Genomic DNA, 12,707 nt, shown 5'->3' on the forward strand with positions numbered 1-12,707 from the left:
TTAAAAATTAATATTAATTAATCATATTATAACTGTATAGATACGACGTATAAGAATATAAGACCAATAATCAAGTTTATCTCGTAAAACAGCACTTACTTATGTGGCATGGGGCCAAATCTTAATTAGTCCGTAATTGTCACATTTATAAATTTATAATAATTAATAACTAATATAAAAAAAAGCAAGTCAAAACTGAATTAGGAATTTTTAGTAACACATTCTATATCATTAACGTCTCCATTTCTAATCGACAGATCGATAACGGCGATAACCATTAAGATATTATCATCTAATTCACCATAATGTATATTTTCACTTCGGGAAAAAAATAATGATAACTTGTTAATTAATTTTTATTATGGTTGTAGTAGCTCAACTCTGTTACCTGCTACAGCTACTGGATAGTGCTGTGTACCGATTTTTTTTTTTTATTTAAAGAAATTTACAATCCGTACAAAACCATTATAATAAGTAAATATGATAATATGTTGTACTGACTTAACGGAGGTCTATATAGTGTTCGTTTATTTTGTGATCGAGTGACAGGTGTGTCACAAAGGAAAAAAAAGGTCTCTCATAATAGGTACTACTTAGTATATTGCGATATTATGATATTGTGTTTGATTTAATCACAATAATAATATTGTTCGTCCATTATCAAATTGACGTATAGCATATATTAGTATACCTATTATTAATTATTATACACTCGTTTCAGGCAACACTTTCGTGGCGAACGTGGCGCTGGCCGACCTGTTGATCAGCGGCCTCGTCATTCCGGCATCCGCAGTGGTCATCCTGTCCGGTCTACAGGATTCTCCGCCGGTGTGCCAGTTCCAGTGGTTCCTGTCGATCCTTTGCTGCCTGGTAACCGTGCTTACCATGGCCGCGGTGGCGGCCGAGAACTACATACGACTCTGTCTAACGCCCGAATGCTACGCCAAACTTACCGTCACGAAAATCACCACGCTCCTGTTCGCCATTTGGATCATCAGCTCGATCCTGGTCACGTTACAGTCCGTCTACAACATGGGACCAGATTATTGCAATAAAAAGGTAAGGCGAGTGCGTTTGTATAATATGATAATAATATGTTATAGACATCGATGAATCGCATATAACATGTAGGTATTATCCTACGGGTGCCCACCAAAAATCTGCCAAACTGTGTAAACGTGTTTAAAACCTATACAGTACCCTCCCAGTTCCCACACAGTAAAAACCACCCAATGGCCTAAGTTGCCACGGGTTGATTAATAAAAAAAAAAAAATATATATATATAGGTATTATTGAAAAAAATGTCGAAATGTCTATGTTTTAATACATAATATATAGTTGTATATTACACAGCGTGACGAGGATAAAAAATGTGGACAAGATTTTCTACTTAGAGTGTACAAAAATATGTATTTTCTATTTTGTATATAAAAGCATATTTTAGAATGCGTACATGAATTATGGTGCTACACAGCTACACTTCTACTGAGTTTATATTGTGTTAGTAATGATTTTAATAAAATTGTACCTATATTTTCGTAGAATAGATACCGGATTTCAGCAGTAATTGAGTGTCGGAAAAACGTAATTTGGTCATCACCTGCAGTTTGCATGGAATTATAACATTTGAATAACAAATAGGCTAAACAAAACAGAATAATAAATAGATACTTATGTATATATTATCTCTAATTGTATTTTTGTTATAATGTTGATTATATTTAACATAGTTTCATTAAATTTTCGTACCTGTAGAACCTTATAATATCGAAAATACATTTTGTGTATTTTACGTCCGTACATGGACCATGTGCGTACGTAATTTTATGCTTTTTTTTTATTTTAATCCGTGCGTTTCGACGAGGTTTAATAACCTTTTTCCATTATAGTACCCTAATTCGATTTCGCATATAAGGCCCGGGTACGTAAATTGACTAATTTTAAATAAAAACGCTGCGTATTCGTGGTATTGTAACATTGTATGTTCAACAAGTTATATTGAACAATATTTAATTTGTGTAGAATTTCTTTATCACTTTACCCACAAAATAACACGATTACGCATTGTTTATCATCCCTACTTAAATAATTATAAATAAATACGGCTTTTACGGATTTCTTGTTTGGACTTTAAGCTCAGTTTAAATTGTGCTATAGGCACGCGTCGCGTAGCTCTGGTTTCTTTGAAAAAACCAAATATATTTCGTTCATGGCTTGTCTCATTTCACGGTCACTCATAGGTCTGATCTCTTCCTCTCCTCGTGGCAAATTTAATGGTCTGTTTTTGAGTTTTGTGATTTTTAAACGGTCCAAGCTATTAGAGATTACACCAGAGTACCGCATATTAACACCTTGCTGTACCTGCAGTCTATAGGTGAAAATTTGAAGTCCAGAATGACGAATTTATGCGTTCCCTCTCTGCACACAATTAAAACACGTAATGAGTATAATATAAATTATATATATGGTATTTGATGCCAACAAAAAAAAAAACTCTTAAACATAATATACTAGCTAATAATTTCGATATATTACCAAACACATTTATTTTACATAACTAGGTTCTATTATCCCAATATAACTAACAGACTCTTATCCTCATTATATACCACACACAAAATTACTTAAAGAGTTCTATGTCTATTTCTGGATTATTCTCTTCTGACTCAGTTATTATTCGCAGTGCAAGTACCTAGGCGGAGAAATATTAAATCCTCCTTGCTTTCATGCCCCGTAAATTGCGGTGGTTTTAATTCTCTGTATATTATAATGGTCGCCGTACCCACCGAAATTTCACCATTTCTGTTAATGGACAAACAAAAAAAAAAACTTTAATCTATTTATATATAAAAAAAAACTGCAATTGATAAACTATTTCTAATTGTTTTCCTTATGATCGTTTTTTTAGTTTGGCTTCGTAAAATATTTTAACATTGCAAATATGGATACAATAACCCTTTCACCATATGTTATTACTTAATAGTAATTTTTCATTATCATGTACTTCTAGTACCTCATATGGCCCCGTCCAATTCCTACTCAACGTGTTGCGTTTGTTATGTTTTTTATTAGGAATTAGTGTCTTTATCCCTTGAACTGACCTTTTCGGCTGAATTGGCTCGTTGAAACCGGATTGTTGAACAACTCGGCGTGAAATTCTCGATGGCGTTGAACGTAGTTCGTCGTTGGGTCTCGAATTACTTATATTGAAAAATTAATTTTATTTCATTCAATATCAGACCTGATATCCACCTGACACCAAATTTGTGTAGTATGATCGCTGTGCAGGACTCGACGATCAATTATACTACAATAATAATTATTTAACGACATCACACGTTCGTTGTTGTCTTGAGTTGTGTTGAGAGAGATAGGTATTAAATGATTAACACTTTTAAATACTTTTTAATAATATAATAAAACACTTTATTATTGTAAGTTCCCACACAGCATAACTATATGCACTGTTGTAAGCGTATTACTTTCGACGAGTGCTGACTATATTATCTTCTATGTAATACTATGTGCTCTACCCGTATTTATACGGGTTCGCTCAGTGACAAAAGGTGACGTGATGTGATTGATTAGATTTACGAATTATTACATGAATAGGTAAAACAACTTGTTGTTTTCACCTCTGATCTATATTATCGTTGTTTAGGCTTTTAGTGTACCTACGTCATGTATTGCTGATTAGCACCTAGTTTAACTATATAATTATAATATTATTCAAATTTGTAAAATTACTAAGTAGGGTTCCGGGTTTACTACATTACTTAAAAGGTATATTTATTTATTTTGTATACATTTATAAAGGCATCAACCAGGTTAATAACCCAGGTTATTAGCCTGCGCTACATTTTTTAAATTACATAAATTACTTATTACTATTATATTTGTACATTTTAAATAAGATGACGCAGTTCAGTTTCATTTGATTATATTTTTGGTCGTCTCGGGAGTGGATGAAAGTATCTCATATAGGGTTTCCGGTTGTTCCTGTTGGACTGGTGACATTCAAGGAGGATGTGATTTACCGTAATTAATACTAATTATTGTTCCGCAAGTAGTGCATGAGGGGTGGTCTTCTCTGGCCAAAAAAAAAATTAAGATTTTTTTTGGGGAAATAAGAGAACCTAGGCGATTTTTACTGTTCACCATTCAAGGGTTTTTCATAGTTTCTTCACTTTCCTGACGACTGATGCGCGACTGTCTCCCTTATTATATCTCTTTACCACAGCACCACGTGTGGAGGGCACATTGTATAAAATATTAATAAATATAATAACCCGCCCCCTGCACTTTATTTTATAATATAATATGTGTGTACTTATGTGTATATTTATGCAATCATGATCAAATGCCAACTCACGCAGTCACGCGTCAACCATTTTTTCCTATATATGAACGGTTATTTTATCAGTGAGTCATTTTTCTGGCAAGAGGTCAACAGACAATTGCTGCGTTGAACTATAAATGTATGATTCTTGTCAGCTCTTCCGAGAAAAGTTGACGGCACTTCGTTCGGAACGTTCGACATTATTTTCAATTTTGAAAACCTTCCGCAGGTTTCCTTTGTACATGTTTGTATGGCCTTTGATGTTATTGTACGATCATTGTTTTAAATTGATCATAGTATACGCATGACGTACAATAATATATTATTATAATAATAAACATTGATCCAACTTTATATTATAATAAGTACATATACAAACATACATACCTATAACACGTTCAAAAGAAACGTGACGTTCAATAGAAAGAAAAAATGCAGTCACCCGCGAAAGACTGCTGCGGCAGTAAGTGTGCTAGGTACAGTATAATAGCAAAAATAACGATTTCTTTCCATTTTTAGACCTTTATCTATTATAGTAGGTAGTCGTTTGACCTTTTTAGGTTGGATAAGTTTTTTTTTTTAAATATCTCTTCAATGCTTCCTATTTTTTCTCATTATTGGTGTCGGCGTTTGTGTATAGCATGTCGAAGACGCCGCCGCCCTGATTATTATGGGTAGAGATTTACGACCGAGTCAACAAGCAGCAGCAGTGTGTACAGCTGCAGCATGAGTGAGTGAGTGTGTGACACGATCGCTACGCCGTTTCTAAATATCTGCAGCCTTAGTGGATATTGCCTAGGTATATATCGATAATATAATTGCAATTTATTGTATATAGTACCTACGTTAAATGTAGCGAATGATTGGCGTTTTTACTTGAGACGTTAAATATTCTATGATCAGTGGTGCGGCAGTCATCAATTCTGGGCACCAGTAAAAATTGTACGGCAGTAATAGCTTTTTTTAATAATTGGTTTATTTAATGAGATCGCCGCTGTATAAGTGAAAAACGAGAACCAAGCATAGTATAGCTGGTACCTACACCGAATAATAATAAGAATCACAATTTTTATAACTTTGTCTATTGATCTATCTGTGTCGTATATGCATTAACTATTTTATATTACGTTATGTACGTAATGTCATTATTATCCGCAATGCCGAATATAATAGTTAATACCTACGTTCTCGTTATTTTGACGATAAAGCTGGTTTCACACGGACGGTTAAAAACCCATTGAACCATAACGTTCGTCCCGTTCGCTCTCCACCCCCATGTAGTTGTCGGCTGTCGCCTATACAACTCGTCTCGGTCGTATTAATTTTAATCAAAGTGAAGAAGAAGGACAGAATAAGGTTCAGACTTTATATTCAATTACACACCCCCGCGAATCGCTCAAAACTTTGGTAATCTCGTTGTGACAGTGTGTATACCCATATCTATTATATTGGCGTCGCTTTGACAAAAACCATTCCTACACGACAATACGATTATTCTCCGAGTCGTTGGTCTTTCAATGCCCTCACCCAATATCGGGTCATCTACACCAAACCAATCTTATAACAACACAAGAACGTACGATAGGACTTAAATTCGAGGACAAGACTAATTACATTATATTCAGGGTGATTCACCAAACATGTTCACCCTCGTTTAATGAAATTCTGATTTTTAGAATTTTTAAATATTTACCTAGGTGTTCAAAGATAATGCATATTTTTTAAATGTTTAAAATGTTTTCCTACTACTTAAAGAGTGCCCTGTGGCGACACAAACTTCTATTTTTCAAATGAGAACCTCCCTTCCTTTATTACTGTAATTTTTTTGAAAATATTTATGTACTTAATTCACAATCCGAAAGATTAGTTTTTCAGTTTTTAAAATATTTATTCTAAAAATAATAGTCTTTAAAAGTGGTTTTACAAAAATATAAAACAGATGTAATATTGGATCTAGTATTTATTATACTTGGACCATTTTTACAAATGATTAATGTTGATACATGGATATTAATCACCATAGCCGTATTTCTTCCAAACCCATAATTATAGATAGATCTATAGATTATAGATAAGACATTAAGACCTACTATCCAAAGTACACAAAGTTAAATAACTCATAAACGAATTTAGTACGAATTTTGATTCTGATACGTCAACATTTTCTAAAAATGGTCCGGTCAAATAACATAACCTACAATCAAAAAGGTGGTTCTCATTTGAATATCAGAAGTTTGTGTCTGCAGATACCAGGACAGGACGGGACGGGTACCTAGTACAAGAAAATTCATGAATTTAAGAAAATAATCTGAGAGTTAAAATTTCTGATAATCAGAATTTGAATAATTTCATTATTAAAGGGAAATATGGTGGTGTGCATGCTTGATGAATCATACTGTATATAGCATCTTCTCTGCGGTCAGTCGTCTTTCCGAATCGATCGCGGTCAACGTCATAATCAAGACTGTGAATATAATGCATTACTATAGTAATATAGTAATGCATTAAAAAAGTAAATTAGTAAAGTATTATTACTATACTAGCGCATCATTATTGTTTTATTTTTTACAACGTTGTAGAAGGAATTAAGTTCGATTAAAATCCCTATGACTATAGTTATACCTATATATACGTTAATATAAGCAATTAATACATATAGAAATAATACATTTGTTTTAATTAATTATATCATTATGTTCGAAATCACTGGCGTACACGGGATTTTTCAATTGGTAGCGTAGGGGGAGGTGCTTAAAATTAAAAATTAAATTTTATTTTATTTTTATTTGGTCCAGACGAATAATTTTAGACGTTTGTATGATGTAATAGGTCAGGTTATCAACTTTGGTGGAGGTTTTTGGTAGAAAATTAGATTTAGTTAGTATTTTAAAATCTCAATTTTTTTTTAAATAATTGAGAAAAAAAAATGAGAATTTATTAAAATTGTAATTTTATTATTAAAACAATTGTTTGGCAACCTTCGTCGTTTTTTAGTTTTTTTTTTTTTTAAATGTCTATAAAAAATTATTTGTTCCGTCAAAAAGCATAAAACTTAATATAATAATATGTTCCTCATAAGTATTTATTATGATAATAATATATAAAAGATAATAAGATATAAAATGCTAATGATAAATGGGAATCATTATTTTTTATAAGCATTTCAATTTCAAATGTTGACAAAACCACAATTAATTTGTAGTTACAAATTTATAAAATGTTCAATGTTATAGATAAGTCTTATTAAGAATTTAATACAAGGTCCCTCATATAAGGAGTTCTTACTTCAATACTTCATACTGCTGTAACCAAAAAGTGACTAATCATTTTAGGATTATTTAATATTCAATCTATACCTATATATTATTACTAATAAAAACAATATTATGATAAAATAAGATATCCTAGACTGACAAACCGTATTCATTCAAATTCGTTTTTCCGTTTTCGTATACAACGATATATAGGTATCATTGAATTCAAATTGAACACATCCATTACGGTGCCCCATTCGACACCTACTGCAGTACATCAAAACGATTCCCGCAGTCCATTTTCTATTTATGTAGGCTTAGCTAATCCGTTAAAACGTATATATTTGTACGACTTATTTACTTGTTTACTACAGTTGAAACTTGATAAATATTTTTAAAAAAAAATCTGAGGTTACAGAGATCGTAATGTAGGTAGGTATATATCTGTAATAAATTTATAATTTTGTATTTTTGTGAGCTACAATTAATAAAACCTTCATTTTATCAACAATATTCAATAATTATTAAATAAAGTAGCAAAATGAATATCAAATAATCAAACACTTAATAATCTAATACATAGATACTACCATTGAGCATGTGGTAGCATATAAAGGTGATACAATAACCGCTACGACGGTGCAAATTACATGTCTTTATTTTGTGAGAATCTCAATCCCTCAAATTTATATACAAAAGCAAATAAAATTTTAAACTTTTAAAAGTATAACAAATTGATTAAAAATGGTTATACCAAGGTCATGACTCATGAGTGTAAGATGAAATAGGGTAACTCTATTCTAAACTTTTATTTTTCGTTTTTTTATATTTCTATTTGATTTAGCTTTATTATGTGCATAATATGCATTAGTATCACAAAGATAATATTATTATAAGACATTTTAATATAATACAATTTAAAAACTTGGCGTTAGTTTCATTCCAGCGCAGTCTATACATAACTTCTATGTTGTTATTAACTTGCACGCATGCACATCATTCTTATGTATCCGTTTAAAGTTATTTAGCGCATTTATTTAACTTCAACTCTGTAGGTTATATATTATTGTTATATATGGTTTTATCGACGCTTTCGTGACGCCTGCAAACGATTTTACCTAGATAATAATACATAATATTATTTGATATAATATATGTCACACACAGACGTGCGAAATACGGATAAGAGGTTTTCAAGCACGGATGTAATTAATAATAGATGGAACAAGCATATTGTGTATGCTATAAATACAATAATAATATATTATATTATATTATTATATTATTATATAATATGTGTTTTCCATCAGTTTTTAGATTCTATACTAAAGTTCGTGACAAGACGGCAATTGCAGCGAACTCAGTGACGTGCATACTATCTATATATAATATACCTAGGTGCAACTAGGGAGGGCTAAGAGGGGGGCATGGCCCCCATGACTAAGATTTATCCCCCCCACAAATATCCTTTATTGAATTAGATATAACCCCCTATGGGTTATTTTAAATAAATAATTTTTTTAGCCCCGCCAGAATTTTAACCCTAGTTGCGCCTATGGGTATAGGTACACCATAAGTCCCAAGTGGGACGAGTTCTGAGGTGATTATAATATTATGTATGTACGTGGCGTGTGTATAGGTTGCGGCGTTGCGCCATAATATCGTCTGGTCTGGCAAATCGTGACATCGTGTAGGTACAACGGTATATAGATATATTTTATATTAAGATATATTAACAATATATTAACCTATAGGTTTAGCAGATAATAATTATTGTTCAAACCAATCATACCTACCGCATTCTTAAATATTGTGTTATCTATGACCACTAGTTTACGGTTTTTATTACACCAAGCGTTTGGTTCTAAAATATTATAAAATCCTTTATAAAAACTGTCGCTTTTTATGTGTCTGTTTTATATATAATATGTATATACGTTACCGACTTACCCTGTAGCAATGCTGGTCGGGGGAAGAAGGCGTGATCGTTGTCGGGTTCAATTTTCAATTGTATTACCAAAAATGTGGTATATAATATTACTCCAGAGGTCTATAATATATAATACACGCACGATAGAAACATCTGACTTTCAAATCTATAGACTTCCATCCCAAGCTGTGCTTCGCTTTTATTTTTTCGATAACGGTATGACAACATTCAGTACGGTTTTACTAGAAGTCAAAATATTAGTAGATTATAATAGTTTATAATAGTTTCAAAATTTAAAATATTAGTAGATTTGCTCATTTACTCCATCGGCCAGTGCCAAAAAAGCGCACACGAGTTAATTAACACAAAGTCTAATGCCTGCATTTCGTTTTAAAACATTTTTATTCTTTATAATTAAAAACTGAGTAACGAAAAAAGTCGTTTTGTATATAATAAGGAACGATAGAAAACGAACTATTATAATATGTAAGCCTGACACCGGAAATTAACTGAGGTCTTATTTTTATGAGGCGAACATGAACGTGAATTTTGAATACCTACTTTATAATCAGCCCGACAGCCCCTACTATTTGAGTGCGTGCAATTATCGGGTAATTTTGAGAATGTAAAAAATGCAAAATTTAAACACGTACAAATTTTCCAAAATGTTTGAATGTATATAATATAATATATCTCCCTCTCCTCCCCACTAACACCATTGAGTTCGACTCTAACGCACAGTAACTGTCTTTCAAAAAGGACGTTTCTCTCACATGTGTTGTCACCGTCTAACAAAATACGTAAAACGTATTATCAAATTTGCGTTCAGCAGTACAAATTCTAGGCCATACCTTTAATATTAAAGTGAATTAAAGTGACCATTGACCAATTATCTAACTAAAAAAGGTAAGAAAAGTTCTTATAAGTAGAATCATTAGCTTAAATCTATGTTTGTAAGTACGCTCGTTTTTGAAAAAATTTTAAACAAGTTGGTGTAAAATATTACAGTTTAAAATGCTCACGGGATTCGCTTAAAAATTGAACTTTCGTAAAAAAAAACAAGATTACAAACACAAATGAGATAATAATCGTGTTACATTTAAGTTTTATGGTATATTATGTCATAGATTCACTCTAATAATATTATTATTTATAAAGCTTACTACTCAAAATTGGTTTTGCCGAACGTATATTTTTCATGTCTGTGTGACTGTGTATAATACGTCTGTGTGAACTGTGAGTGTGTGAAGCGTTCGAACGTGATGCGTAGTGGCGGATTTAAGGGAAGCAGGGCCCACCCCCCACCCCCATTTACCAAGTATCTAGGTATATAAATTGGGCCGTTTTTAAATATTTTTATCGTAAAACTTGGAAAAAGGAATTTCTTTTTCTTTTTTCATTGGTATCTATACGTATTATGGAAGAAATAACTTGATTATAATTTTATCGTCAATAAAAGATCGTTAAAAGATCGTTACAATTAAATCTATGGCGATTGTCCCGAATTGTCCCATCTGTAATGTACTTGTCATGGGCGTGCTCACGAGGTATTATATATATATCCAAAATCATTGTTATACAGTGTAATCTTAATATTTAAATTATTTAACCTACGTAACATGTATTTTAGTTTATATATTTATATTTATAGTAATTCATTTCTACCATGCATTTTTTTTTTATAATTTATTTTGAATTAATAATAACCTCTTTTTTGCGTATATTTTTTTGCATATTTTTGTTGAAAAATAGGTAGGTATATTTGATATATTTTAAGGCATATATTTGCATATTTTTAAATTTTTAAATGCATATTTGAATGAAATTTTGGTCATTAACATCCGAGCTCTACTCATAACTCACTTAAAAATTAAAATATCGTAAAAAACCAACGAGAAGGCATAGATGATGTTGTTACCTAAAAGTTTGATAATAGGTCAATTCACTCTAAAATCAAAAATGACAGCACCCTATTGAAACTAGGCGAACGAAAATTTGCTATAACGTACTTATGTAAGACGGAGACACATGCGGGTGCGACGTCCTCTTAACGTTTATATAATTACATACTGCCGTGGTATTTCAGATAAGCCGCATCGTTCCGACTCAGGCGCTGACGGCCGGTGCCATTGTGCTGGCGCCGCTGCTCATCACGGCCGGGTTGTACATGCGCATCACGTACCAGGTGCACGTGGCCCGGCTGAACCCGAGCTTCAAGCCACCGCTGGCGTTCAACTGGGACTACTCGCTGATGCTGGCCAACGCGTACAGCTTCGTCATGTTCGTCGTGTTCTGGGCGCCGTTCACCATCGTCCTGGCGCTGGCCACCATCCAGCGGCAGCAGTCCGCCCAGGTGTTCTACAACCTCGCGTGGCTGGCACTCAGCAAGTCCTGCTTCAACAACCTGGTGTACTGCGCCGGCAACCGGCACTTCCGCAACGCGTACGTCAACCTGTTCCACTACTGCTGCTGCAAGACGACGGTGACGTTCTCACGACGGGCCCGCGACGGCGCCACCCGCCCGTCCGGCGACGTCCGCGTCCACATCATACCCGGCTACAACATGTACTCGTACACCAGCCCTACCAGGTCGCGGGAGTCAGGGTCGTGTCCGCTGCAAGGCCGGCCGCGGGCCAGGGCCAACGGCGGCGGCGGCGGTCTCGGCTGCGGCGGCGGTGGTGGCGGCGGTGGCGGTGGCGGTGGTCGCGATGTGTACGAGTTGTAAGCTGTACGATGATAATAATATAATACTTGTCCGGCGCTTATACCTTCGTCCCGAACACGCATTAGATGACTAAGTTATTATTATTATTTATTATTTAATATTATTATTATTATTATTATTATTATTATTATTATTATTATTACCTACGTGTGCGATTTATATTTATATAATAATATTATATACTATGCGCACGAGTTTTTCTTCCCTCGTATTATAATATATGCACATACACAACATTGTATAATATACATATATTCTCCGAAAAAGCGCGTTCGCAGCATTTCTACGCACGCGTTACTACTCACATTACCTCCTATAACTATATTAATATGTAGGTAATTATAGGACCTAATATATTATTATGCGTACCTATACATAGTCACCACCGCCGAATTTTTTAATATTGACGTTAAGGTAGAAAATAAGTTTTCGATTTGTCGTGTGGACCTATGTTATGT

General features: G+C 33.4%; 1 protein-coding gene across 4 annotated transcripts in view; it reads left to right on the top strand.

Annotated features, from left to right (window-relative positions):
* Positions 1 to 12,707, top strand: part of LOC100158924 (melatonin receptor type 1A-like) — a 135,046-nt gene extending 122,339 nt beyond the window's left edge. For all 4 annotated transcript variants that reach the window (XM_029488508.1, XM_029488511.1, XM_029488509.1 and 1 more), the window contains 2 exons: positions 722 to 1,059; positions 11,611 to 12,707. In XM_029488508.1, the coding sequence (XP_029344368.1) occupies positions 722 to 1,059; positions 11,611 to 12,249 (977 nt within the window). In that variant the 3' untranslated portion in view covers positions 12,250 to 12,707. The remainder of the gene's footprint in view (positions 1 to 721; positions 1,060 to 11,610) is intronic.

Source organism: Acyrthosiphon pisum, chromosome A1 (genome assembly GCF_005508785.2).
Source record: "Acyrthosiphon pisum isolate AL4f chromosome A1, pea_aphid_22Mar2018_4r6ur, whole genome shotgun sequence".
NCBI lineage: Eukaryota > Metazoa > Arthropoda > Insecta > Hemiptera > Aphididae > Acyrthosiphon > Acyrthosiphon pisum.